We start from the raw sequence: 26,148 nt of genomic DNA on the forward strand, positions 1-26,148 counted from the left end.
GTATTTGCTAGCTTTCATGTTGCAAAGGCTAGAAACAAAGGCTGCCTTCTAAATTGAGCCACCCCATCCCCCATAGGGTGGTCTCTGAACACTGTTTTCCAGTAAAGGGACCAAGGGCTTTTGGGAGAAACTGAAATATTAAAATCTCTAGATATTAGATAATAAATTTTTTGGAAAACTACAATAACTGTCAAAAGAGCAATTTTATTTTTAAATTTTTTTAATTAAGGCACTGTGATTTACATAGTTATTATCTGGAATTGTGTTTCAGGCATACATTGTTCCAGCACCAATCCCACCACCAGTGTCAATTTCCCTCTACCAATGTCCCCAGGTTCCATCCCACCCCCATCTGCCCTCTTGACAGACACATTTTTAAGTTGAGTTGCTGTAGTTTGGATCTCATGCTTTCAGGGGTGCTGACTCTGCGGTGTGTATTTACACACACGCACCACCCCTCAATACCACCGCTGTACCTGAGGCCCTGGGCACCTGCCCTTACTCCCCCGTCCACCTCTTAACTTCCTCTCCTGATTTAACAGAAACGACTTTAAAGTGGATGGACTCAGAATACATGTCTACAGCTTTCCTGTACATCTATGCAAACAGTAGATGAGATTTATTTCTTCATGAAAGTATTCTAATGGAGGAGGAAGACAGGATGAGTAGCACCATTTTGCCATTTCTTATGAACTGGCTGATCTAGGCACTGATCAAGGCCAAATTAAAAGAGGACCAAAATGATTCGTAAGAGCAAAGCAGTAAAATAAATAAATAAATAAATATGACAATAAAATTAGAAAAGGAGAATATTTATTATACATAGTAAGTTCTATACATTCTTAGCTGATGATATATATTTGACTAAAAAGTCCTTTACTTTAGAAATATGCATCATTTCCTTCATGGTAGTGTCTCTGCTTCGCAGATGTATTAATCCATTCTCCAAAGTCGCATCAGTGATCAGGACTGTGAAGAGGATGCTCATTTCATCATATCTAAGAGAAAAGTGGTCAAACAATTCTATCAGAAAGCGGCAAAATCCAAGACACATGAAGCACTGACATAGCTCAACAATAAACCAATATTCCCATCAAAACATGGGGGAGATAAAAAGGAGTTAAACAAAATAAAGGAACACAAATGTGAATTGTGAATTTACCACATTTCCAGTTTAAATTACTTTAGCGTTCAGGCCCTTTCCAGAATTACAAAACTCAAAGGCAAGGCTTGAGAGCTTGACCAAATAATAATAATAATAATAATAATAATAATAATAATAGTAATCCAACAAACCCTTCTCATGTTCTTAGTGAAATTGAAACATTCCTTAAGTTCCTAATTTAGTGTAACAGCTGAAAGTCAGAAAAGAAACACTAGAAATAAACCAACCTCAATACATCATTTGGGGGGGACACTGAGGAGCCTTGGAATAATCTCAGCCTTCTTAGTATTTAGAAGTAATCTGAGAAATACTATTTGAAGCTCAAGCTTCTTTTAACACTGTATCACTGTCATCCCATCATTCATCGATTTGCTAGAGTGGGTGCCAGTAACGTCTCCATTTGTCCTGGGCCTGAGATTTTAGCAGCCTCTCCTTACTTGTCCTTCCAAATGGTGCCGTATTGGAGGCTCTTTCAGGGTCAGGGGAATAAGACCCATTATTGTTACTGTTACGCCACAGGGAGCTTGCCAGGCTCTGCCATGCGGGCTAGACACTCTCCGAGAGAGATAGAGAATGTATATAGGAGAATACAAGCAAGTATGTGAAAACCAAACACATGTTTTAACACATATTAAAAACCAAATATATAACAGATTACATGGAAACAGTACTTAGAACCTGGTATGCTGACTTGGAGTTTCTAGTTCAGCAGGAATGGGCTTTATCCTCACTGGCCTCTCCTCCACTAATTCAGTCTCACTGCCCTTTTTTTCAATTAGACTCTACCAGTAATTATTTATCTACTGCTTATTCTCTAGTTTGTCCCACTAAATTCTAAACTTCTTGAGCATATACTGTGTACTCAAGTCATGAAGTACACATACCTCAGTATATTTGTGCAGTCAATCGACACTTCTGTTAACCCATTGCTCAGGCTGATCCCTGGAAAGCAAGATTGACCCCTAACTCTTCCCGGCCCTCACACCCAGTCCATCCCAAAAGGTGAAGTCAGCCTGCTTCCAAAAGATCTCAGAGCCCTATTTCTGCCACTGCCCAAGTTAAGGCCACCATTATCTTTTGCCTAGATTGCGGAAGTAATATAATTTTTTTTGTCTCTAGTCTTCCCCAGTCCTCTTCCTTTAACTTCTGTTTTTTTTATATGAAGTAATACATTCTTCAGTCCTTTCGATTTTTTTTAAGGTCTCGTATTGAGTAACATTTTGTAGGTGAAGAATTGTGAAAGTTTTTTCTTCAAGGAAGAACTAACAGGCGGGGAGGTTTTTTTGCTTTTTTTTTTTCCTCCACCTCTTGTTTTTGTTTTGTTTTGGAGGTGCTAAGGATTAAATTCATGGCTTCACACATGTAAGGCAAGTGCTAGACTGCTGATCCACATCCCTGCCCCTGGGAAGTAAAGTTCTTCGTATGTAGAATAATGAATGCTCTTCTCATCTCTAAAATGAAGGGGTAGTATTGGAACTTAGTCCTGTAGACCAGTGATTTCCGACTGTTGCTCTGTCAGTGCCAGTGTCCAGGCATAAAGATGGTGAAACACCCCGCTCCAGACACTAGCAGGTCACACTGTTCTTCCTATGGTAAAGCTTTCATTGCCCCCATGAGATTTTGTTTAAGGCCACACCTGACAGTGCTCAAGGCTTACTCCTGGCTCTGTGCTTTGGGGTCAGGTCTGGTGGGGCTGGGGGGGGGGGCCCGTATGTAGTGCTGTGTTGGGTGTGTTCAAGATAAAGTTTTCCCCGCTATAGCAATTAAGGGCAGGTGCTGTAAATATGAAAGTTAGGGATATTTCCAAATTATATAATCTATATTTGAGAAGTTTTTTTTCCCTGCTTTTTGGGGTCACACCGGGTGATGCACAGGGGTTACTCCTGGCTTTGCACTCAGGAATCACCCCTGGCAGTGCTCAGGGGACCATATGGGATGCTGGGAATCGACCCTGGGTCAGCCATATGCAAGGCAAACGCCCTACCCGCTGTGCTATCACTCCAGCCCCTTGAGAGGTTTTATTTTTACTCATAAGGGGAACATCATATAAACAAAAACTCTGAATATACTTTTTAGTTATTGTTAATACAGAAGGCACCTCTTACTTCGAATAAAGCTGTTCCATTGAGGAATGCGCAGTTTCCAAATAACCAGGCCACACAGAAATGCTGTTTTCCAGTAATTCATTAAACAGCCCTTGGCAAACCTAGGAAGACACAGAAGCTCCAAATAAGAAATAAAAGTAGCTAGAGTGGTTAGGCTATTTTTAACTTTTTTTATTTTCTTAATCTTAGATGTAGATATATAATTTCCTTAATTATGTGATAATGCTGTTTAACATACTTCCTTTTCTTTTTCTCTGTTTTGGGCTACACCGGCCATGCTCAGGGGTTACTCCTGGCCCTGCACTCAGGAATTACTCCCAGCAGTGCTCAGGAACCATATGGGATGCCTGGGTGACCTGTGGGCAAGGCAAGCACCCTACCGGCTGTACGACTGCTCGAGCCCCAGTTTAACATATTTTACACAAATAAAAAGAAACCCAAAACAGATGTAACCAGAGTAAAATAGAAGTCCAGGATCAGGGAGACAGTTCAGTGGGCTAGAGCACATGCTCTGTATGCAGGACACCTGGGTTCAATCCCTGCCACCTCATGGTCCACACCCCTTCACCCCCACCATCGGGAGCAACACCTGCGCTATGAGCTGGGAGTGTCCCTAAGAAACAACCAACACTGGGGCTAGAGCGATAGCACAGTGGGTAGGGCGTTTGCCTTGCACACGGCCGACCCGGGTTCAATTCCCAGCAACCCATATGGTCCCCTGATCACCACCAGGAGTAATTTCTGAGTGCAAAGCCAGGAGTAACCCCTGTGCATCGCCAGGTATGACCCAAAAAGCAAAAAAAAAAAAAAAACAAAACAAAAACAACCAACACCCAAAATGCAGGTGTGCAAAGAAGGGCTGTTCAATCTAAACTGAGTGCTGACATGTGAGCCTGCAGTGACCCCAACAACGCCAGGAAGAGGAACCAAAGGGAAGCTTCGGGGACACAGCTACAGACGGACAAGAAGCAGGAGAGTTAAAGGTTCCAGGGGGACAAGGATGGCGACTGGCTTCAGTGGAAGATTGGAGGCAGAGGCTGGACAGGAAACAATGAGTCAGCCGCACAGTAAACTTGAGGGAGGCGTGTCCACGCCGGCTCACTCTGGGCTCTCTCACTCAGCAGGGATCCCTGACCATTAGATGTCGCTCGCGCCCCCTCTGCCTCAGCCATTAACCACAAACCAGGCGTTCCCTGTGAGGGAGGGGCCCTGCCTCGAGCACAAACACCGCAGCCTTGGCACCGCCTGAGACGGGCAGAAAGGCACAGGGTTTGGCCTCACGCCCGGACTGGCACAGCACGCCCGGTGCGGGGGCCAAGGAGTTGCACTTCTAAGTTCCCAGGGAAAAGCCACAGCAGAGAAAAGAGGGGGTAAGGAAGCTGATAGTCTGAAACTCTCTAATATAGACAGCAATACAGTTAGTAAACTGGTAAGTGGGACGAGTGCTAGTACGGCGGGTAGGGCACTTGCCTTGCATGCAGCTGACCTGGGTTCAATCTCAGACACCCCCATATGGTCATGCCCCCCTACCCCCCACAAGCCCTGCCAGAAGTGATCCCTGAGCACAGAGCCAGGAATAAGCCCTGAGCACCACTGGGTATGACACCCCCCACCCCTGCCCCACCAAAAAAAAAAAAAAAAAAAGTGAAAATACAGAAAGGTTTTAAGAAGTTAGTGGTTACCAGCAGAAAATTTATCTTAGGCAAGAAGGGAGAAATGAATATTCTGTGCAGCCGAAGACATGGGAAGGGGACCCTACGCCATGGGCCAGAGCACAAACGGTGCAGCCAGTAGCAGGTGCGGCTGAAACAGGGAACTGCTCCTCGCAGCGGGCGGCCCTGTGGGCGTGACTGCAGAAGTGCACAGCCCGGAAATGGAGACGTGGACAGATACTCCATGCCATCTGCCAAGGAAGAAAGGCCAAAGGCAGAATAGACAATATGATGAAAGGACCCCACACTCACCCACCCCAGGGAAAAACAGCAAACAGATCAAAATCAATTTTGTTTAGGGGCCACACCTGGAAGTGCTCGGGAGCTTACTCTGGCTCTGTGCTCAGGGATCGCTCCTGCGGGCTCGGGAGACCGTACGGGTGACCAGGGTCAAACCCCAGTCAGCTGCATGCAAGGCTGGTGCCTTAACTCTAGTACAATCCCTTTAACCTCGCAAAAGAAAAGTTTTAACTACACCGGAATGATGATCAAAATAATTTAAATCATTCATAAAAATGCACGTCACCTACCTGTCTTAGTTCTACCGTGGGTCCTCGTCCCATGTCCACTGCCACTTTGATAGGGGCCAAACAAGGGTGAAGCTTAAGCACCTAGGGACAGGAGGGGAGGAGGGAGGGAGAGCACGACTCAGTAACCGTGACCAAGCACCGCGCAGCACGGGCTGCTCACAGTGACAAGGGTCTGGTGAGAGGGAAGGTGAGCAGCGCTTTCCTGCTCGAGACTCCTCTCCCATTTCCCACACCCCATTTCTCCCATCCTGGCACCACTGCCCTCCCTGCTCAGGCCAGGCCACAGGCTCATCTGTGGACACTCCCCGAGGCTTTCATAGCAGGTACATGTCGAACGCCTCTTTCCTGATCAATGGCAGAGGCCGTGGAGACTGACAACCGAGTTTTGTTTCCTTCCGTCTTTTCTCCATGACAACATCTATTGCCTTGTCTTGATTTCAAGGCAAAACCTGGAAGACCTCGAAAATAAATGTTTTGTGGGTTTTCCAGGATTAATATAAAAATATGGCTGTACGATCACCAACTACATTGTAGTCGAAGGCCATGTGGGGGAAGGGAGTTGCGGGCTGAATGAGGGCTAGAGACTGAGCACAGCGGCCACTCAACACCTTTATTGCAAACCACAACAGCTAATTAGAGAGAGAAAACAGAAGGGAATGCCTTGCCACAGTGGCAGGGTGGGGTGGGGGGGAGATGGGATTGGGGAGGGTGGGAGGGATGCTGGGTTTACGGGTGGTGGAGAATGGGCACTGGTGAAGGGATGGGTTCCCAAACTTTGTATGAGGGAAGTATAAGCACAAAAGTGTATAAATCTGTAACTGTACCCTCACAGTGATTCTCTAATTAAAAATAAATAAATTAAAAAAAAAATATGGCTGTAGTATTTGTGGAGAAGATCAATTTTTCAAGTTTCTTCTCACCTAAATAAAATGTGTATCTTTAAAATTGTGGCTTTGATGTTGTAATCTGGGGGCCACACCAGGCGGTCCTCAGAGGCCATGTTCAGGGATCATTCAGCGATCACGGAGCCACAAGCAGCCAGTGAGAAGCTGGGTGCTCTGCATGTGACCAACCCAGTGGGCCCCTGGCACTGCATGGTGCCCTGGGCACGACTCAGGTGTGGCCCCCAACAAACAGAAAACTCCAACAGTTTTAGAAGCCTTGGCTTTTCCTCTGATGAGGCATTTGCTGGAGTTATTTGTTTGCTTTGGGGCCACACCCGGCCCTACTCAGGTGTTACCTCCAGTGTAGAGTGGAGGTCACTCCTGTGGTGGCAGACACCCAGCCCAAGGCAAAACAGGTCCCTTTCCAAAGGCCCACTCCACGGAGGGAGGCAGAGTGGGGGCGGTGGAGGTGCTAAGCAACGGCCAGAATCAAAGGCGGGGCAGGCAGAGCGCTCACTGCATGTGTGAGGTCCTGGCGTCCCGACCCAGCACCGGCCCCCAAAGGAAAGCAACGGCGACTCGGGCTCCCTGGTGAAGGTGGAGTCGAGCAGGTTTTGCTAATGGTCTGGGCGAGGGGTGGAGGCAGCTCCCAGCCGCTTGGTCAGCCAGCACCACACAGACCACCCGCCTGGACAGTGGTACCAGGGCTGAGCACATTCAACAGGCCACACTATGGCCTGTTCTGCCGCTTTCTGCTCACACCCCAGCACCCCAGCAGGGGGTCCCAAGCCCAATCAGCTCCTCGCCCTCTGCCAGGAAAGAAATCACTCGGCGGAATCCTGGAAAGTACCCTGGAAAGTACCCATCCCCTGCTACCTCCCAGCTGTATCTGCAACTTCCTCCCACAGGCCGTGGTATAGCACACTTTGAAACAGTGTGAAGAAATCCGATTTTGTTTGCTTTTTGGTGGCAGTTCCTGGGAGACCATATGGAGTGCTGGGGACCAAACCCAGGTCAGCTGAGTGAAGCCAAGCCCCGCCGCTGTACTACTGCTCTGGCCCTGATCCCATTTTAAACCCTAGTCACTTACACTCCCTCTCCCCTACATTTTAAGCTAATAATTTTGTTTCCTAACTTGAGAAAATAGAGGGCACCAGAAAATGTCTTTCAGTAGCCTGGGAGCCTATTTATATCTCTCCCATCACTTCTTTCCTGCTTTCAAATAACTCCTTGTCAAGATGAATCCCTCCACTTGTGCTCTTAGTACCACTCTGATTCTCCTTTTTCTTCCAAAATCTGGCTTAATTGTAGCACTATAGCACTGTTGTCCGGTTATTCATCCATTTGCTCGAGTGGGCACCAGTAACGTCTCCATGGTCTGACTTGTTGTTACTGTTTTTGGCATATTGAATATGCCACAGGCCAGGCTCTGTCATGTGGGCGGGATACTCTCAGTAGCTTGCCGGACTCTCCAAGAGGGACAGAGGAATTGAACCCAGCTGGGCTGCATATAAGGCAAACGCCCTACCTGCTGTGCTATCGCTCCAGGTTAATCAGCTAATTTCTTCCTTTAGCTTTAATTCTTCTTTCTATTCTTTTTTTATTTTTTTTTTTTTGCTCAGGGGTTAGTCCTGGCTCTACACTCAGGTATTATTCCTGGCAGTGCTCATACGGGACGCCGAGGATTGAACCCATGTTGGCCACTTGCAAGTCAAGAGTCCTGTCTGCTGTCCTATTGTTCCAGCCTCTCTCTCTCTTTGGATTCTGAGCCCACATAAATGTTTAAGCACCTAAGGGACAGGAGGGGAGGAGGGAGGGAGCTTATCTAAAAAGCTTATCTAAAATAAGCTTTTTCCCTCACCCCAATCCTGCACCTAGCGCCTGTGACCCCGTAAAGAGCCTCCTCTGGGTAGATCGGACAGCCAAATCAAGTCCACAAGTGCTGCTGGGCTGTGTCCCTCTTACATCCACAGGGCTGGGTTCGGCTTCTGGAAGAAACGGAGAGCGCCATTTCTTGGAAATGCAGGGGAAGACTCAGAGAGAGCTGCATCAAGCTGTCCGGGACCCAGACAGGAATGCTTTGTTCTCATCTGTGAGAACATGCTCATTCCTGAAGTCAGATTCTAAACCCAAAGTTACTAGCACTAAAAGAAATCTATTATTGGGGCTGGGGAGGAATGCACGCCAGGGGTGCCACACGGCCCCTGGAGACCCCAAGTGTTGTTGGGGTGGCCCTGGAGGTCTTTAGTACTGCAAGGCCCAAGCAGCACCGCATCCTGGGGCCCGAGCACTGAGCTGCCAGGCCTGGGTGACTGGGTGCTGCTGAGGGTGCCCCCCCCCTTGGTACTCTTGGGAATATCACTTAGGAGTCTCCCTGCCCAATAAATTATTCAAGTTTTTTTGTAGAAAACAAACACACCAACATAAAAAAAAAAAGGGGGCAGCATACACTTTTAGCTTCCAAAGACTATAAGAAATATCAAAGGTACCTTTCTATGAAGATTTTTCTTTCTTGCAAATGAGTTATCTGTTTGCTGGAAAGAATCATAGAGGTAAGCCAGCATCCCCCGATCCAGGTCTCCGCTTATGGATAAAACAGAAGGAACAATATTTTTTCGTCCATCCCGACCCTATACAGAAACACAGAACAAAAAATATTGTTTCACAGAACTATCTGAAAGTTACCTACTAAGACGTATAAAGTCATAACACAGACAATTTGCGAATTAAGAAACTCCATTATATCATTAATAAATCCAATCAACTTTATATTGGAGAGCCCTGGTCACTACCATCTTAGCGAGTGATAAAGGTTATTATCAGAGCTGGAAATGTGGGAACACAGGCTGTGTATGTGTGAGGCCGTGCATTCAATCCTGGCGCCACACACACACATAACTGGAAACCAAATGTTATCAGATGCATGAAGAAGAGGCTATTCCTAAGTAAAAAGATCTGAATCATGAAGATCAGAGATACCCAAACCAAACTGGCCTGAGTTTCCGCCCCCAATGCCCCCAAGGTTATGAAGCTCAGGAAAGATAGAGACTAGGCGATATGACATCTCCCCAGAAAATATGAGGGCACGAGATCCTTATGAGACCTGCTGGGCTCATCAAGGACACTTGGGGACAATCTGTCACTTGTGGAGGCTTCAGGCCTACGGTAGACAGGACAGTCTCAGTGGATTACTGTTATTTTTCTGGTCACAGGGAACTGGATAGCGGGTCCCCAGGTGCCAAAGGTCAAACATACGTGTAATTGAGACACGTTTCCTGGAGACGTGCGTAAAAGCTCCTGATCCCCCAGATTCCACAAGGTTTCTATCGGCTCCTTCCCCCAGGGAAAACTGTAGTAAAGGCTGATTCCTTTCCGTCCCTCTTCATCCTCACAATCGCTGCTGCTGAAGTTAGAGGGACTCGCAGCAAACTGGAAAAGAAAAGTTGTTTGTCTCATCAACTGGAATAAGGGTAGTAAGCTGCCTGAGGCTTTTTGTTGCTTTGTTTTGTTTTGTGGCCACAATGGCAGGGCTTGGGGGCTGCTCCCAGGGTGCTCAGCCACCAGAACTGAGGCTCCTGGGCTCCAGCCCTCTGAGCCAGCCCCCTGCCCCCTGCCTGACAGTGTTCATGCAGCAACTGAATGAAAGTTGTCAAATTCCAAAATGGCAAGGTTTTAAAGGTTTTAATTAAGCATGAATGGGTACATTGTTAAAAATGCTGCTCACAGACTGAATAAAAAAATCTGGTTTTTCCCCAATGAACCTTTCTGTGGTTAGTAAAAGGGAAAGATGACCGGGAACCAACAAAGCAGAAAGAATTATAAGCTCACTAGTCATTGTTTATTGTTTTTGGTTCCAGGTCACACCTGCAGGTCTTCAAGGGCTCTTCCTGGCTCTGTGCTCAGGGATCACTCCTGGCAGTGCTCAGGTAGCCTTATGTGGTACTGGAGATCAAACCCAGGCCCTCTGCATACACAGCATGCACTCAGCCCTTCAAGCTCTCTCTCCAGCCCTCACCATCCTTAGCTTTTTGACAAAGTGTTTAACTATTTGTGATGGTTCCATTTAGTTTAGGTAAGTGTGCAGGGATTTTAGGACTTGGAGAAAAATAAGAATGGTGAGAAAAAAATGCTGATTACTTTGACTCTTTTTCCCTCCAGCATATACCAAAACTTGATTATAAATTACAGAACTAATTAACTTCAGTGGTAGGACATGAAAGCGAAAGCTAAAGGAGCGGGGGGCAAAGCTCAAACTCTCCATCAGCCACTCAGGCCAGGGCAGGAATTTGAACTGTACCAGGAAAGTAAAGGCTTATCAAAGAAGGTTCTAGGCAACAGCAAGATAACAAACGTGTTTACCCAAGTTGCAGTTACATGCTATGATGGGAATCAATACAGTGTTGTTCGTCTGCATCTGCTGATTTGTTTTAATTTGCCTTTCATAACATAGCTACATCATATAAAATTCCGCTTATTACAGAGAATACACGAAATAATTAGCTACTAACTAGCAGAGGAAGGTTAATTATTATACTACCTTTCTCCACCACAGGAGTCGATGCCGTAACCAGTAGTCAAGCCACTGACTTGCAGTTCGTGCTGAAGTAAACCACACCAGAGAAGCTTCTGTTGTCTCACCAATTCTTTGGAGATCAGAAATAGTAAATATTTACGGATTTGAAAATCACATAATCCTTCCCAAAGTAAAAATGACTGGTTCATGATCACTTAAACACAAGGCTGAGTTATTTGCCATGTTTTGTACCTCTTAACACCCTCAGCAGTTGATTTGGTATCCTTAACACCCTCAGCAGTTGACTTGGTATCGGAAACGAGACGAAAACATACTCCAATCTGAGCAAGCCCGTAGGGGAGTCTCTTGTTTACCAGATCCAGGCAACTGACATAATGTTCCAAGGCACCTGTCAAAAGACACACCAACCACTGGATCAATCTAGGCTACAGTCCTGGGCTATGCTGCTCATTTTGATAAGTAACATGACCATGCAAACACAGCTGTTTCAAGCAGCATGGATCTATTAAGGTCGATCTAGATTGGTTACCACTTATTTTAGGAATTTCCCCCAATTTGGGGGAATATTTTAAAATCCACAAATTGAAAAGTACACACAAAAAAGTTCTGCAAATCTTCCACCAAGACCAATTGCCAACATTTGCCATGTTTTTTCTTGTACAGTCCAAAACATTTCAGCATCTCCAGAAGTTAAACGTATTCTCTGAAAAACCATTAGTACACCAAAAAAAAAAAAAAAAAAATTAAACATGCTAGCATAATTCCACCTAACACCTGACAGTCTGTTTCTTGCTATTACTCCCCAAAATGTTACTTACTGCTATTCTTTATCCCTGATTAAGATCCATGCACTAGACGAGGGTATGTGACTTAGTAGGAGAGCACTTGTCTTGCATATGTGAGGCCCTGGGTTCCATCCCCTGCACAGCAGAGCAAAACAATGAGATAAAGTCACACTGTAGTTTTGGATCTCACTGAATCCGGTCCACCCTCTCTACCATTTTATTTGTGGGGGAGGAGAGGTGGAGGCTCCCCAGCAGTGCTCAGGAGGCCCTGGACTAGCAGTTCAATAGATACAGTGCTGCTTGGGCCCCCCACGGCTACACACAGTACTGTTCAGGGGCCATCAGGCAAACAGGTTGAATGCATGAAAGGCATACGCCTTAACCTCAATATTACACTCTTCCCACGCCCCTTCCTTTTGGTTGGTTTTGGGTTTTTGTTGTTATTTTTAAGCCACACCTGGCAGTGCTCAGAGCTTCCTCCTGGCTGCTCTGCTTGGGGACCATCCTGGCAGGCTCAGGGGACCATATAGGGGACCAGGGGTCAAACCCTGTCGGTCTCATGCAGGGCTTTTTGGTTTTGGGGTCATACCTAGAGGGGCTCAGGGGACCATAAGGGGTAGTGAGGATGGAACCTAAGTCAGCCTCCTGCAAGATAAGGTACCTTACCCGCTATACTATCACTCTGGCCCCAGTGCCACTGACTTTTGATAGTTTAGTTCACCTATGGAATATTTCATATTAGAGAGCAGTGTAATTATTTCCTTACGATTTAATTTAGATAAATCATTTTAGCACAGATAAATATCACATCGTAGTTGATATGTGTCTTTTTGACTCCTAACAGGAGGAACATAATATCAAATACCCACTACTAATAAAACCCAAGTTTTATTACCCACTTAAAAGTAGAGAATATTTATTCTTCAATAATCTTTCACCCAAGGTACAAAGATAAAAAAAAAAATTTAAAACACTTTTGTGTCACAGCTGGCAGTACTCAGGGCTTCCACAGGCTCTGTGCTCAGGGGTTGCTCCTTGCTGTGCCCAGGGAGCCATGCTGGGGATTCCTTCAAGCACACCCTGTTCCAGCCCACTGAGATATCTCTCAGTCCTAATTTAATTTTTAAAAAGCAGAATAGTTTTAGGGGCTGCAGTGATAGTACCAATAGTGATAATAGGGCACTTGCCTTGCATGTAGCCAATTAGGGTATATTCCCCAGCACCCCATATATATGGTCCCCGAGCCCACCAGGACCCCCGAAGCCAGAGCCAGGAGTTAGTAGAATGGTTTGATTTAGGAAGTAAGGAGAAGGGTAGGTGGGGAGAGAGAATCTCCTACTGATGTTTCTCATTTATTATACTGGGAGTTACAAAGCCATAAAGTAGATTTTTTTCTATCATTCCTTCTATATTTGTTGCATAATTCCATAAGAAATACTTTTTGGAAAAATACTTTCCAGAAAGTTTGGGGTTGGAATGCATTCCTTTGCATGCCAGCGGCCCATGTTCAGTCCCTAGCGCTGCACGGCCTCCTGGGCTGTTAGGTTAGAGTAGACCCTGAGCACGACTGGGTGTGCCCATTCCCCTGCAACCCTCGTGCCCCCCCACCCACACACACACTTTCTACTGGACCAGAGATGTGGTTCAGTGGTGAGTGACTGACTACACTGTCTCTGTGAATCCCGTGTGTGTGTGTGTGTGTGTGTGTGTGTTAAAATCGCCATTACTTTTCTACCACCAGCCTAATTCACTGGAGGGTGGTTAGGGGTTAGATCATATTTAGTTATGCCCAGGGTTTACTCTGTGTTCAGGAATCACACCTGGTGGTGCATGGGGGCCAATATGTGGTGCACCAATCAAGGTCAGCTGCATGCAAGACAAGCGCTTAATTCCTCTATTTCTCCAGTCCGTGCCTAATTTTTTTGTTTCTGTTTTGGGGCCATACCCCGCAGTGCTCAGGGTGACTCCTGGGTCTGCACTCAGGGACCACTTCTGGGGGGAACCAGGGAACAGTATGGGGTGCTGGTGCTGGGGATCGAATCTGGGCCTGGTACATGCAAGGCAAGCTCCCCTTACTCCCTGCACTATTGCTCTGACCCTGAGCCTAATACTTTCAGATCAAAACAAGAGATTCTTGTTGCTTTTATTTTGGTTCTTGTTGTTGTTGTTTTTGGACCACACTGGGCATTGCTCAGGGATTACTCCAAGCTCTGTAGTACACCACTGCCCAGGGATATGGATCGAATCTGGGTTGGTCTGGTCAATTTGGGCTCTGTGGGCATGACAAATCCCGACCGGCTATATCATCACTCCAGCCCCTTTGCTTTTCTTAATGATATTCTTAATTTTATTCAAGGGATTATGATAGATTAGCATGAATATTTAATGTTAGATTTGACTCAAATTTAGCCAATGGGAGCTTTCCTTAAATCAGTTTATGTCTCTTTGACATAATCCTATTAGTCTTTTAATTCTTTGATTTCTAGAACCTTAAAATGGGCCAAATGTGCCCTGTACTTTCTCTCTCTGTCCTAGATCTGGAACCAGTGATTCCTTTGGTACCGGTTTACTTTAGAAACCAAGATTTGGAGCCAAAGATATAGTATAGTAGAGCTCTTGCCTTGCACCAGGCGACCCAAGTTTGATCCCTGGCACCTCCTATGATTCCCTGAGCCCAAGCTCTCCCACAAAGTGCTCTTCTCAGGAAATAGAGGGGAAGAGGAAAGACTGAACCTGCAACCTCCAAGTGAACTAAACCCTGGGCTGCCGCAAGATAGGCTCCACTCTGTCTGCTAGAAGCAAAGGCATACCCTACAGACAAAGGAAATGCCCCCCACAGCCTCAGTCCTCTGCAACTTTGATATTCAAGTTACCTGGACTATCAGGAGAAAAGTTCAAATGACCAATAAAAGAAGGAAGGAAGGGAAGAGGAGGAGGAGGAGAGGAAAAGGGGATAGAGGAGGAGAAAGATGCGAAGAGGAGAAATAATCCTGAGAAAAATACATTCTAGAAACTTTTTTTTTTTAATTATTAGACTTAGAAAGGTGTTCGAGAGGGGCTGGAGGACACAGTACAGAAGTTAAGACAGCTGGGGCTGGAGCGATAGCACAGAGGGTAGGGCGTTTGCCATGCACGTGGCTGATCTGGGTTCGATTCCCAGCATCCCATATGGTCCCCTGAATACCGCCAGGAGTTAATTCCTGAGTGCAGAGCCAAGAGTAACCCCTGTGCATCGCCGGGTATGACTCAAAAAGCCAAAAAAAAAAAAATCCCCCCTCCCCCCAAAAAGAAGAAGACAGCTAACCCAGACTCAATCCCCAGCATCATATAGTCCCTTTGAGCCCCACCAGGAATGACCTCTGAGCACAGAATCAAAAGTAAGCCAGAAGTATAGCTGAGTGTGGTGCCCCCAGTACCCCCAAAAAGATGCTTAAAAGTTTGGAAGATGGAGGGGAAAAATCTAACACATGTAATGAGTTCGGTGGGAAAAAAGAGGGCTGTAGAGAGAGCTGAAAGGCTAATGCATCTGCTTTGCATGAGGAGACCCAGATTTGATCCCAGGCACTGTCTGGACTCCCAAACCAAAAGTAGCCCCAGGACATCACTGGATGCGGCCCCCAAACCAAAAAATAAATAAATTAATTAATAATAATAATAATTAATAAAACCAGTACAAAAGAAAGAGGATGGGGCAGGAACAATATCTGAAGACATAATGACAGAATGTAAAAAACTTCGTAAGCAGATGCTATTATAAGAATTCACATACAGGACACGGCAAATAGTAGTCAGCAGTAAACCAGGTAACTGAAACATGAGACAACCAAAGAATTTGGAAAATAAGTGGGCTTACGCTCCCAAGATGCTTGGATGAATCAAGTTTTCATTTTCTACTAGGGAAGAAAAGTTTGATTTGTTTTGGACACAGTAATTAGCAATGATTTAACTCCAATTAAGTAAAGTCATCATAGAATAATTAGAAAGCTAGTATAACCAAAATGGTCAAACTTTCCAGTTTTTGATTGTTTGGGGGCCATATCCAAAGATGCTCCTGGTTACTCCTGGCTCTGCACTCAGGAACCATTCCTGGTGGTGCTCAAGGGATGGGATAAGGGACGCCGAAGTTTGAACCTGGATAGGTCATATTCAAAGCACACACACTACCCGCTGTACTATTTCTCAGGCCCCAAACTCCCAAATTTTAATTTTGTTAATCTCTAAAAAGTTACATATAGATTACAGCATGGGCACTAATTTTCAGGGAACCATGAACAATGGTTAAATTAGTAATACCATTTAATGAAAACTGATCAAGTCAGAATCTTGGCAAATTCATCCTGCAAAGAACCTGCTGATTTTTCCCTGAAATTTGTGTATTTTTGTGTGCATTCACTGTGTCACTTACGAAGCTTCTGCAGACTCAAAAAAAAAAAATTACCTAAAGGGCTGTTTAAAAAAGAGTGCAAATCTGGCTGAATAAGTGAAAATGGAAAGAGAAGGGAAGGCTTTTTTTTTTTTTGCTCTAGAAAAGTGAGGTTTTGTTTAGTTTTATCGTGTGTGCTGAGATGGAGGCGTCACTGGGGAAGGATCTGTAAAACGCTTGGGTGGAGAACCAACGATTCAAACACGTGATTGAACTTGGGTCCTACAGGCAGCGATGCCCACTGGGCTGTAAGAGTTCTAGGGCTGCCCCGTGGTAAGGGGCGCGTCCTGGGCACTTGACACGGGTCCTCTGGGGAGCAGTTGACCGATTCCACGGGCCGGTTTGTCCGGGGAAGCAGCCTCGGAGAGGACTCACCCGCCTACTTCCGAAAGACAGGCCCAGGTGACCGCTGGAGCACGTGAACGGAGGGCCAGTCTCCGTCCCCGAATTGGAGCGAGCATGTTTTGGGTTTTTTGTTTTGTTTTGTTTTGCACCCCGACCCTGTGTGGAAGCAAGAAACGGTGAGGCATACCGTGCAGGAGCGTCTCCCGGAGCTTCCCCGAAGTTTCTAACAAGTTCTCAAGCATTGCTACTAGCTGTTCCTGACTCAGTTCTTTGTCTTGCAAGAGTGCGCGGAGAGACTCTGCGGGGACTAACCTGAAGGCGCGGTCGCCGGGCGGCGCGGGGCCGTGGCCGTGGTGGCGGGGGGCCACGGGGAAGACCAGCTCGCGGGACGCCACCACCGCCGCCCACCACTCCGCCGCGAGGTTCCTGCGCAGCTCCACGCCCAGCGGCCCGAAGCCGGGGTGGCGGCCGCTCAGCAGCGCGGCCCGGCTGGGCGGGGGCCCGGTGCCGCTGAGGAAATGTCGTCGCTGGCACACGTCGAGCAGCGCCTCGCTGCCCGCCTCGCTCCCCCCGGGCGGCTCCGGTGGCCCTCCGGAGGCAAGACCCCTCTCCGGCGCCCACCGTTCCGGGGGACCCCCATCGACACGACTACCGAACCCAGACAGCAGGCACCGGCAGGCTTTCCGGCCGGCCCCGACGGCCGCCCCCGAGCGCATCGCTTTCCACGGTGCCGGCGCGCAGCGCTGCAGGAGCCGGTCGCTCGCAGTTAACGGCCCCAATCGCGGGCCTCGGGAGCCACTGCGCAGGCGCGACGGAAGCGCGCGGGTCTGAAGGCCCCGGTCCCGCCCCCGGAAGTGCGTCACGGAGCTTTGGCCGCGGCCCGAGCTCAACCGCGAGCCGGCCTGGCCTAGTCCACCAGCGGCCGTGTCGGGGCGGGACGTCCCGGTCGTTTCCAGTCGGCATCGGCACACTATCCCCATGTTTGTTGCCGGCCCCGCTCCTCCAAGCCCCACGTGGCCACCACTCAATCGCCTGTCCACGGAAACGCTCGCTTTGCTTCCTATTTAAAGCTTCGTCATTTCAGGGCCAGGCTTCGTGAGCAGCGCTGGCTACAAACGGCCAGCACGGAGGGGGTAGCCTCAGCCCCTCCCGCAAACCTTGTCCCCGAGGGTGGGAGGGGGGATGGGAGGGGCTTGTGAGCAGCTTTTACGGAACTGGAGTGGCGTGGTTTCTCAGGGTCCCTTGCCAGCAGTCATCTACGGGAATCAAGACATGTTTTCTAAGCAGCTGTCCACTAAAATGTGGAGGGGCTGGAGAGGCTTTCGGATCATACGACCCTTCTAAGGATCCACCCAAAATGTGAACGGGACTTTTAAGATCTGAGACTAAGCAGGCTTGTTTACTATTTCTTCTGTCCAATTCTCACCTCACTCTTGAAAATGGAAACCTTTGAATGCAGGTGGAAGGAATCAACATTCCACCGTACTACCAATATGCAGACCTTATGAAGGGGGCAATAAATGCCTACGCAATTTAATACAGCAGTTTTTAAAAATTACGTGTCATATTTTTTATTAGGATTCATTCCATACAAGCACGAGAACAAGTTCGTAAAACTGTAAAAAGGAAAAAAAAATCGGAAAGTGTACTATCATAACACTTATTAACAGTGGGCTATTAACTACTAATGTGTTTTCCACTCAGAAAACACAATAGACCTATACGCAAATAAATAAAAGAGAGAATGGGGAGAAAAAATCACATTTATTAGTTAAGACAACCACAGGCTGGACACAACATACATGCTAAAAAGTGGACTGTCTTTCAAAACTTACTTCAAAGGTAAATAGGTAAATGTTTTTCACAGCCCCACAATATTTCAGTTTTACAAATTAAAAGGCCCATGTTAAGACACCGAACAGTAAAATACGTAATAAATGCTCCAACCTACCCCAAAAGCTTTTTGCAAGTTAAAAGTCATAGTGAATTTGACTAACCATGCTATTGAAAATAGTTCAAGTTATTAGTGAGGTTGAACCAGTTTTCAATGTATTAGTCCTAAAAATACACTCCAACTCCCCCCCAACGATATTATATAGGTTTACATTTTAGAGATAAGGCCATAAACACCAATTAAAGCCTCAATTTAATAATCTGACTTTAAATGAAGTCTCTCATGAAGACTTCACTCCTGGCAAAAAGTTGACATGAAATTACTAACCGAACTCTCTGTAAAGACATTCATACCTACTTCTCTAGCCATTACTGAAATAAAGGATTAGAAAGGTTGGTGAGGCCATCTTTTTACAGCCACTCCCTGGATCCTTCTAGCACTAAAAGCCCATTATCAACCCTAAATGACTTGTACTGTTGTCTCTGTGCTTCTGGTTCTGTCGCTCCCTCTTCATTAATCAAGTGGAACTTTACCACTTGGATTCATTTGAAATCCAGTTTTGTCTTCTAAGATTCCCTGAATTATTGAAGAGACATTCATGACTCCAAGTGTGACTAGTCAAGAGCCCTGTGAAGCTTAAGACTCAAGTCTATATATAATGTGTGCCAAGAAATGAACTTCCAGCTTGGCTGTAACAACCATCTTAAATGGTAGTATCTTAACTTCTGCCTAACATTTCAGCAATTCACAAAAGAGCCAAGAGCATGAATTTGAAAAACAAGTCTTAAAAAAGGAAGTCATGTTCTCACACTAAGTTTGAGGGTGAGGCTATTTCCTGTTTTTTCTATGTACTCATTTCACCATTCTGCTGACACTGTAAGACTCACCTGATATTGGGAGGTACTGACAAAAGGCCTCTGTAATTTAGCATAGAATTATAAAATTACCTGTATCAATTCCATTTTAACTTGTAAAATGGACCTTCTGATCTCACCAATTCCCGAAACTAAAGCCTGTAGAATTTAGATAAAAGGAACAGACAATCTAAAGTTTTACATGACATATGTAAAATAAAGTACAATTTCCACTTAATTCAGTCTTCAAATATTTTTTATTGGAAGGCCATGCATTGCCTTCATTTATTGTATTTCAAATCACTGTACATTTACTTTTGTGAAAACACTGCCTGCATTTTCTAGTACAAAAAAAACCTAAAAATTGTTTCAGGAATGTAGAGAAATATCCAACTTAAATAGCGAAAAAGTGCACCATAATTACTGCTGCACTGCAGTCATTTCTGCATTTCCCATGTTTCTTAAATAACTATCCTGTCTGATAACACACAATATAAAGAGCAATTATGAAAAACAGACATTTACATATACTTCTAAAGTCTTATTGGGAATATCCTGTTGGCATTGGATAACCAATCATAGGTGCAGCTGCAGTAGCAGGATATGCATATGCCTGTTGGTTCATACCATTGTGCATATTTGGAACACTACTTCCATATTGCTGAGTGCTATCATAACCATTCTGGTAAGTCCCAGTTGGATTACCAGTCCTAAAACTGGTCTGTATACCAGCAGACACAAAATTACTTCCAAAGCTCCCATTGGCGTAATTTGCAGCACTGTAAACACCATTCTGAGTTTTTGCCCCAAAATCTCTCTTAAGCAGACTAGAATAACCTCTGTCATAATTTTCCCTGTCTCTAAAGGTATTAAATCCACCCCTTTTGCCCGCAGAGTATCTGTCCCGACGGTCATCTTTCATGCCTCCTCTACCCCTGGAACGACCTGTCAAGAAAAAAAAAAAATTGCAAATTGATTTTACAAATTGTCACCAATAATTCAATTTAATAGGTATTAAGGGTTCAGCTTCACAATACATTTTACTGACCACTAATCCCATTTTAAATTAATGTTCATCATTATTTGACTCCAAACCATTTCTAATGAAAGGTTGGCCTTACCTGAACCTCTGTCTTCGACCAACTGAAGCAACTTGGGATTAATTGCTTGATTAGCTTCACGAAGCACAGAGATAAGGTCGCTCACTTGCTTTATATTATTAGGTGTAAAGAAAGTGTATGCTGTGCCTGTTTTGGTACTGCGAGCAGTTCTTCCAATTCGATGAATATAATCCTCTGAGGAGTTAGGGTAGTCATAATTGATGACAAATTTCACATCTTCCACATCTGTAAGGTGTTGCAGTGTGGCAAAATAGCAATGTACGGAGTTTTGCACACCACAACAGCCAGACCAAAAATAAAAAGTTAGACAATTGTATTCCCAAGAAGGTATGGGCTGCAAAAAATAGTTAAAATGGTTATCCATTCCCTGTAGGATTACCATTGAGGTTGAAGAAAGAGGGGGGGAAAAAAGGGGGGAAAAAAAAAAGCACAAGTCATCAGTATGTCTTAGAACCCGCCCAATGGAGAAAGCCTGTCAAAGTGTATTCTCTAGAACATTTCTAAATCACAAGTCCCCTTACAGATCATCAAGTGACATCTGAATGCTTCTGTGCAGTAGGGCCACTTAAAAGGTTCACAGCAACCTCTTCATGTGCTCATTTTGAGGACCTTTAAACAAAATTGCACATGGTCCTTTGTATGTGTACACACGACAGTAGTTTGAAATTCTGGCCACACTGCTTGTCTTGCCAAGACCTTACAACTGCAGCTGCAAGAAAAACATACCTGTCCCCCAAAAGTTGTTTTTATGCACTGTGTCTCGTCTAGGCAAGCGCTTCCAAGAAGCCAGGATTCACTTGAGAATGTGTCTCTCTCTGGCAGGTCTCGACATGACGACTACTGTGTAGGTGAGGGAGGAACTTTCAAGGCATTTTTCTTTTCCCACTGACTAGGTGTGAGAAGTTGTTCCTGCTCTAGATATCTCATGTGCCAGTACTCACCAATTTGTAAAAGGCTTTAGTACCTTTTAAAGCTGCTCTCTCCATTTCAAACTTGAACAAAAATTTCATTGTACATTGATGTTTGGAAATATTTCTTCGACATTTCAGCAAACTCACTGAAACTCAAAGACCCACAGATCACAGTAAACAGTTTGAGACAATGCTGTACCATGGCAGTCATGCAAAGCATGGGACAGAAGAAATACCACGGCAGTGAACTGTGAGGATAACTTCCATTTTTTTCCCCGGAGAGAACAGTTTACGAGGCAGAGGTGGTATGTTCTGCCTTTTGAAGATTACTGGCACACTTTCAGCTTTTCACCTCTCTAATCGACTGGAAGCAGCCAGCCGATCACTAGTCCTCCATCCCCCTCGAGTCCTCCGATTGTCATGCCTAGGCCTTGCCACAAAGACTGCACCTTTATATGAAAAAAACTTAGAAAAATGCAGAGGTTAAAGAAAGCAATAAACTTTCTTTAAAAAAAATTATATGGAGATCTTCTGGATAATCAAGCCATGAATGCGAGTTTGTACTAACCTAGCCCTCTGGAAGCCACATCTGTAGCAATCAGAATAGGAGCTTTTCCATGTTTGAATTCTGCAAAATAAGGAAAAAGTGTAGTGTATCATTACTCATTCTGTCTGGACTCCAGATTAAAAAAATTTCAAGAAATTTTTGTTGAGATATGTTACCATTTAGAACCCAGTCACGTTCCTGTTGACTCTTGTCACCATGGATACCCATGGCAGGCCACCTATAGTATGAAAGGAAGATTTTGTTAGTGTACTCATAACTTAAGTCCGTTAACAGATTATAATCAAATGTTTCACCATTTTTAGTAACCAATCTCTTTAAATTTCACGTGTTTTTACCCATACCACTGTTTCATTCATGCAATCTCAAATTCACTAAGACACAGTCTTCCAGAAATTTCTCAGCTCTGATGTGATTTTAATGGAGGAAATAGAAAACATACCCATCTCTCCTCATTTTTCTAGTAAGTTCATCACATCTTCTTTTGGTTTCAACAAAAACAATGGTTTTATTCTCCTTCTCACTCATGATCTCTTCCATTAAACGAATAAGTCTTAAAAGAGGGAGAAAAAAAAAGTTCATTGCAAATGATCTCAAAGAAAACACCTGATTATTGACGGCTGATCATGCAATTCTACCCATGAATGGTAAATGAACTAATCAGTGTATTTCTTCCTTGAAAAACAGCACATACCTCCCTCACCCAAGAAAGCAAGTTAATTTGGGGGAAGACTTCTTTACTTTTAACTAATACGTTCAAGCCTACCCAAGATAATCGAAGCAGTTTAAAAGGAAACTCAGAAAACTTACTTTTCATCTTTTTCCACATCATGACACACATCCACAATCTGAAGAATGTTGTGATTTGCACTCAATTCCAGTGCACCAATGTTTATGTGAATGTAGTCTTTCAGAAAATCTTCAGCAAGCTGTCTCACTTCTTTTGGCCAAGTTGCACTCCACATTAGGGTTTGTCTATCAGGCTGAAGTATTCAACAATTAAATTATGGCATTATACACCGAGTTAAAAATAATAAGCTCCATTTGAAAATGTAAGATACATACTCTTATCTGATCCACAATCTTCCTTATTTGGGGTTCAAAGCCCATATCAAGCATTCTATCTGCTTCATCAAGGACAAGATAGGTGGTTCTTCTCAGATTAGTTTTTCCACACTCTAAGAAGTCGATCAGTCTCCCAGGTGTTGCAATGCAGATCTCCACACCTTCAATTTTAAATTGAAGTTCCATGAAAACTTAGAACACGCAAATCAAAGTTGAAAACTCATTTTTTGCTTTACTTACCTCTCTCCAAATCACGAATTTGTGGCCCCTTGGGTGCACCACCATAGATACAAGTAGACTTCAAACGGCACGCTCTACAGTATTCAGCAGCAACTTGCTGCACCTGTTGAGCCAGTTCCCGAGTTGGTGCCAGCACCAAGCACTAAGAAAAAAAACAGAAAGGAACCTAATTTAGAGAACACCCAGACCCTAGTTTCAAATTGCCTGTTTCAGTATTTCTTTACACTTCTAGCCAAGCACACAGAACATACTTACAATAGGCCCATCACCTCTCTCTAGAAACGGCTGATGATTGATGTGGACGATGGCAGGCAGCAGGTACTATTTAGGAGAAAGCAACAGAAATTATATTAAAAAATTTTCACTTTTGCTTCTCAATCCATTTTTTGGCTAACCAAATTTTCTCCCAAACTTACAGACAGTGTTTTCCCAGATCCAGTCTGTGCTACTCCAACCATATCCAATCCACTCAGAGCAACCGGCCAGCCCTGAGCTTGAATAGCAGTGGGCTCAGTAAAGTTCTGTCTTGCGATCACATCCATGACATTAGCTGTAAGTTGAGATAATTTAGTAAGAATGACTCAAGTCAAAGGGATGGAATGGGTTTTCTTTAAAACAAGTATTTAGACGCAAAACAATCATTTACCAGGGAAATTTGCTTCATAAAAATTCAGAACTGGCTTTGGGCAGTTGTGACCTCTAACCGTAACTTCCTTGCTTCTTCTGTATGTCTCCACCTCTTGCTATAAAAAACAATCATCGTCTGGTAAATCTCTTGAGAACTAAACAAAGCAACTGCATGCTCCTTAATTACGAAGGGGTTAATTTTTTATCTGGATCCACATATGCTAAATTTAAGATTAACTGTTCTAAAAACAGTTAGAAAGCTCCAAATCGCTTCTTTCCAAAGACCGTTCTGTTTCCCAAGCTCAATGTGTCAAGATGTCAATTCCCCCAAATCACAAGCTGTTTCTGGTCAGATTTTGAGAATCTTCATACGAACAGTTAAGTGCCAAGAGATTACTTACTGCCGTGCGCCTAGCCAAGTCAGGGTGTTCTTGATAAAAATTCTTCTCAAATTTGGGCAGCTCATCAAGATTCCACTTCTTTTTAACTAGCTTCTCCCCAGGGTTTCCAAATTTTTTTCCAGATCCTAGGGGTCCTGCCCTACTTCCTCCAAACCGAGGTGCACCAAACCTGCAATTTACAAGGCAACGTTTTTTGCACAAGCCTACCCAGAGAGGAGCTTATATACTGTGGAATTCCCCCCACCCGGGGCGCTAACCAATTAAGCTCCATAGCGAGATCCAACGGGAAACCAAGCCCCGGCTCCCTTCCTCGGCGGCGGCCACTTCTCCAAACCCAAGCATCGGTCCCGCCCCGTGCCAGGGCCACGGGCAGCAGCGACAGCGTGGGGGTGCGCAGGCTCCCCCCGCACGAGCTCGGGAACCAACCCCCCGGGCGAGGGGACACGCCAGCTCCGTGTTTTTATTTTTTTTTGCCCTCCCCCCCAGCCGATCCCGGGCCCCGGGCGCTCGGATTTTCGTGGCCGACGGGCAGGGCCGGGGCGAGCGCGCGGCGCGAGGCCGCCGCCGCGCAGTCTCGGGGCCACCTCGGCACAGCCCATGGCGGCGGCTAGGCAGGCAGGCGGCACAATTATATAACGCGAGGAAGAGAAGGAGGAGCCGGCGGCCACCGGGGGAGGAGTCCGGGCCCGGGCGGAGCCGGCCGGGCGGCGTTCCCGCTGGGGCGGCGCTTCCCCCTTTGTCTCGCATTTCTCTCTGCGCCACATTTTCTCCGCGCTGCCATTTTGAGCTCCTCCGCCGGGCGGGGTAACAAAGGCGCCGCCGCCATGTCCGACGCCGGCATTTTGTGCCCGCGGCTCCGCCACATGGGCGAATCCGGCCGCCCCCGCCGCCCCCGGGGCTCCCGAGGAGCCCCCCGCGGCGCCCCCGACTCCCCGGGGCCCCTCCAACGCCGCCGCCCCCGCAGCCTGCACCGAATCGCGGCGGCTCCGTCCGCCGCGGAGCGTCGCGCTTCCCCCCACTCCCCCCACCCAACGCGATCCTGCGAATTCGGGCTCCCCCACCCCACCCCCGGCGGCCGCAGGGAAAAAAAAAAAGAAAAAAAGAAAAAATCCCGACGGCGCCCCCGCCATATTTGAAAAACAAAAATTAAAAAAATAATAATTTCGAAGGGCCGACTCGGGTAAATAATCCCCAAAATCTCCTAATTCCCCGACGGGGGAGACCCCAAAGGCTCGGAAATAAGCCCAACGCCCAACTCGCCCCCCGCCTCCGCCGCTGCCCCCGACTGCTCCCCTCCCCCACCCGCCGGGCCCTGACAGCCCACACTCACCCTCGATCCCGGCCGCGATCTCGGTCACTCGAGTAACCCGACATGGCGTCAATGATTGCGGTTGGCGGGGGACGAAGCGGAGAGAAAACAGGGAGCGACGAGTCGCTACAAGAGGCTTCGGCGACGACGAAGCCTCGCGGGGGCGGCAGCGGCGGAGGGACGGCGATGACAGGCGCCGGAGCTGCTCGACGAGAGACCGGTGGAAATGAATGAGGTGCCGGCCGCGTCCCGGCAGCCGGTTTTATAACCTGGCCCGCCTCCTCCGCCGCGGAGAACGCTGGGAGCCGCTCTATGACCTAATCACCCGCCCCTGCGCAGAGGCCGCAACGCCCGCCGGCGTTCCGGAATCCGCCATGTTCGCGCCCTGCCCCCCGCCGCCCCTCCCTTCGAGTCGCCCGTTTGTCGCCCCTTCGTGGCTTCGCCCACCCCCTCGGAGGCTGCCTCAAGACTTCACCCTCTGAGCTTCACCTTGTCCTCGTCTTCCTACACCTCAGGGGAGCCACCCCACCCTTGTGTCCAGGCCCGGCGGTGAAACCACTCTGCCCACTCGGAGATGTTTACGTCTCCGAGGTGTCCTCACGCCCATAACCAAACGACACGGGGAGGCGGGCCTCGACGCGCTCACGTGGCCGCCCCGCCCACCGGGTGAGCGGGCCG

General features: G+C 46.4%; 2 protein-coding genes across 3 annotated transcripts; both read right to left on the minus strand.

Moving 5' to 3' along the window:
• Positions 1-314: 314 nt before the first annotated feature.
• On the minus strand, positions 315-17,262 carry POLG2 (DNA polymerase gamma 2, accessory subunit). 2 transcript variants are annotated; one of them, XR_008629285.1, is made up of 9 exons: positions 16,671-17,262; positions 11,162-11,318; positions 10,934-11,039; positions 9,652-9,825; positions 8,886-9,026; positions 5,513-5,593; positions 4,953-5,173; positions 3,271-3,371; positions 983-998 (listed from the first exon to the last, which is right to left on the minus strand). XR_008629285.1 is itself a non-coding variant. In XM_055132033.1 (8 exons), exons 1-8 carry the CDS (start codon positions 17,197-17,199, stop codon positions 833-835), a joined length of 1,455 nt encoding a protein of 484 aa, XP_054988008.1. In that variant the 5' UTR covers positions 17,200-17,262; the 3' UTR covers positions 315-832. The 2 variants fall into 2 exon arrangements, 1 of the variants encoding a protein (XP_054988008.1); XM_055132033.1 differs by lacking the exon at positions 4,953-5,173 and having other exon boundaries at positions 315-998.
• Positions 17,263-18,228: 966 nt separating this feature from the next.
• Positions 18,229-26,099, minus strand: DDX5 (DEAD-box helicase 5). Its single transcript, XM_004617986.3, has 14 exons — positions 25,960-26,099; positions 25,492-25,672; positions 24,162-24,330; positions 23,780-23,876; positions 23,550-23,683; positions 23,389-23,454; positions 23,134-23,275; positions 22,894-23,054; positions 22,639-22,811; positions 22,271-22,381; positions 21,987-22,048; positions 21,832-21,891; positions 20,353-20,577; positions 18,229-20,176 (listed from the first exon to the last, which is right to left on the minus strand). Exons 2-14 carry the CDS (start codon positions 25,533-25,535, stop codon positions 19,773-19,775), a joined length of 1,848 nt encoding a protein of 615 aa, XP_004618043.1. The 5' UTR covers positions 25,536-25,672; positions 25,960-26,099; the 3' UTR covers positions 18,229-19,772.
• Between the last annotated feature and the right edge of the window lie 49 nt (positions 26,100-26,148).

Source organism: Sorex araneus, chromosome 3 (assembly GCF_027595985.1).
Source record: "Sorex araneus isolate mSorAra2 chromosome 3, mSorAra2.pri, whole genome shotgun sequence".
NCBI lineage: Eukaryota > Metazoa > Chordata > Mammalia > Eulipotyphla > Soricidae > Sorex > Sorex araneus.

What these genes read in the sequence shown, in the direction of transcription:
- DDX5 (XM_004617986.3), bottom strand. Translation starts at nt 25,535, where the DNA reads ATGTCGGGTTACTCGAGTGACCGAGATCGCGGCCGGGATCGAGG. An exon ending in AGAGAGGTGATGGGCCTATT is followed by an intron (nt 23,276 to 23,388) that starts GTAAGTATGTTC and finishes TTTTTTTCTTAG; the next exon opens with TGCTTGGTGCTGGCACCAAC. An exon ending in GGTCGAAGACAGAGGTTCAG is followed by an intron (nt 20,177 to 20,352) that starts GTAAGGCCAACC and finishes TTTTCTTGACAG; the next exon opens with GTCGTTCCAGGGGTAGAGGA.
- POLG2 (XM_055132033.1), bottom strand. Translation starts at nt 17,199, where the DNA reads ATGCGCTCGGGGGCGGCCGTCGGGGCCGGCCGGAAAGCCTGCCGGTGC. An exon ending in GAAACGTGTCTCAATTACAC is followed by an intron (nt 9,027 to 9,651) that starts GTATGTTTGACC and finishes GTTTCTGTATAG; the next exon opens with GGTCGGGATGGACGAAAAAA. An exon ending in ATGGAACAGCTTTATTCGAA is followed by an intron (nt 999 to 3,270) that starts GTAAGAGGTGCC and finishes CTTTTCTCTTAG; the next exon opens with ATATGATGAAATGAGCATCC.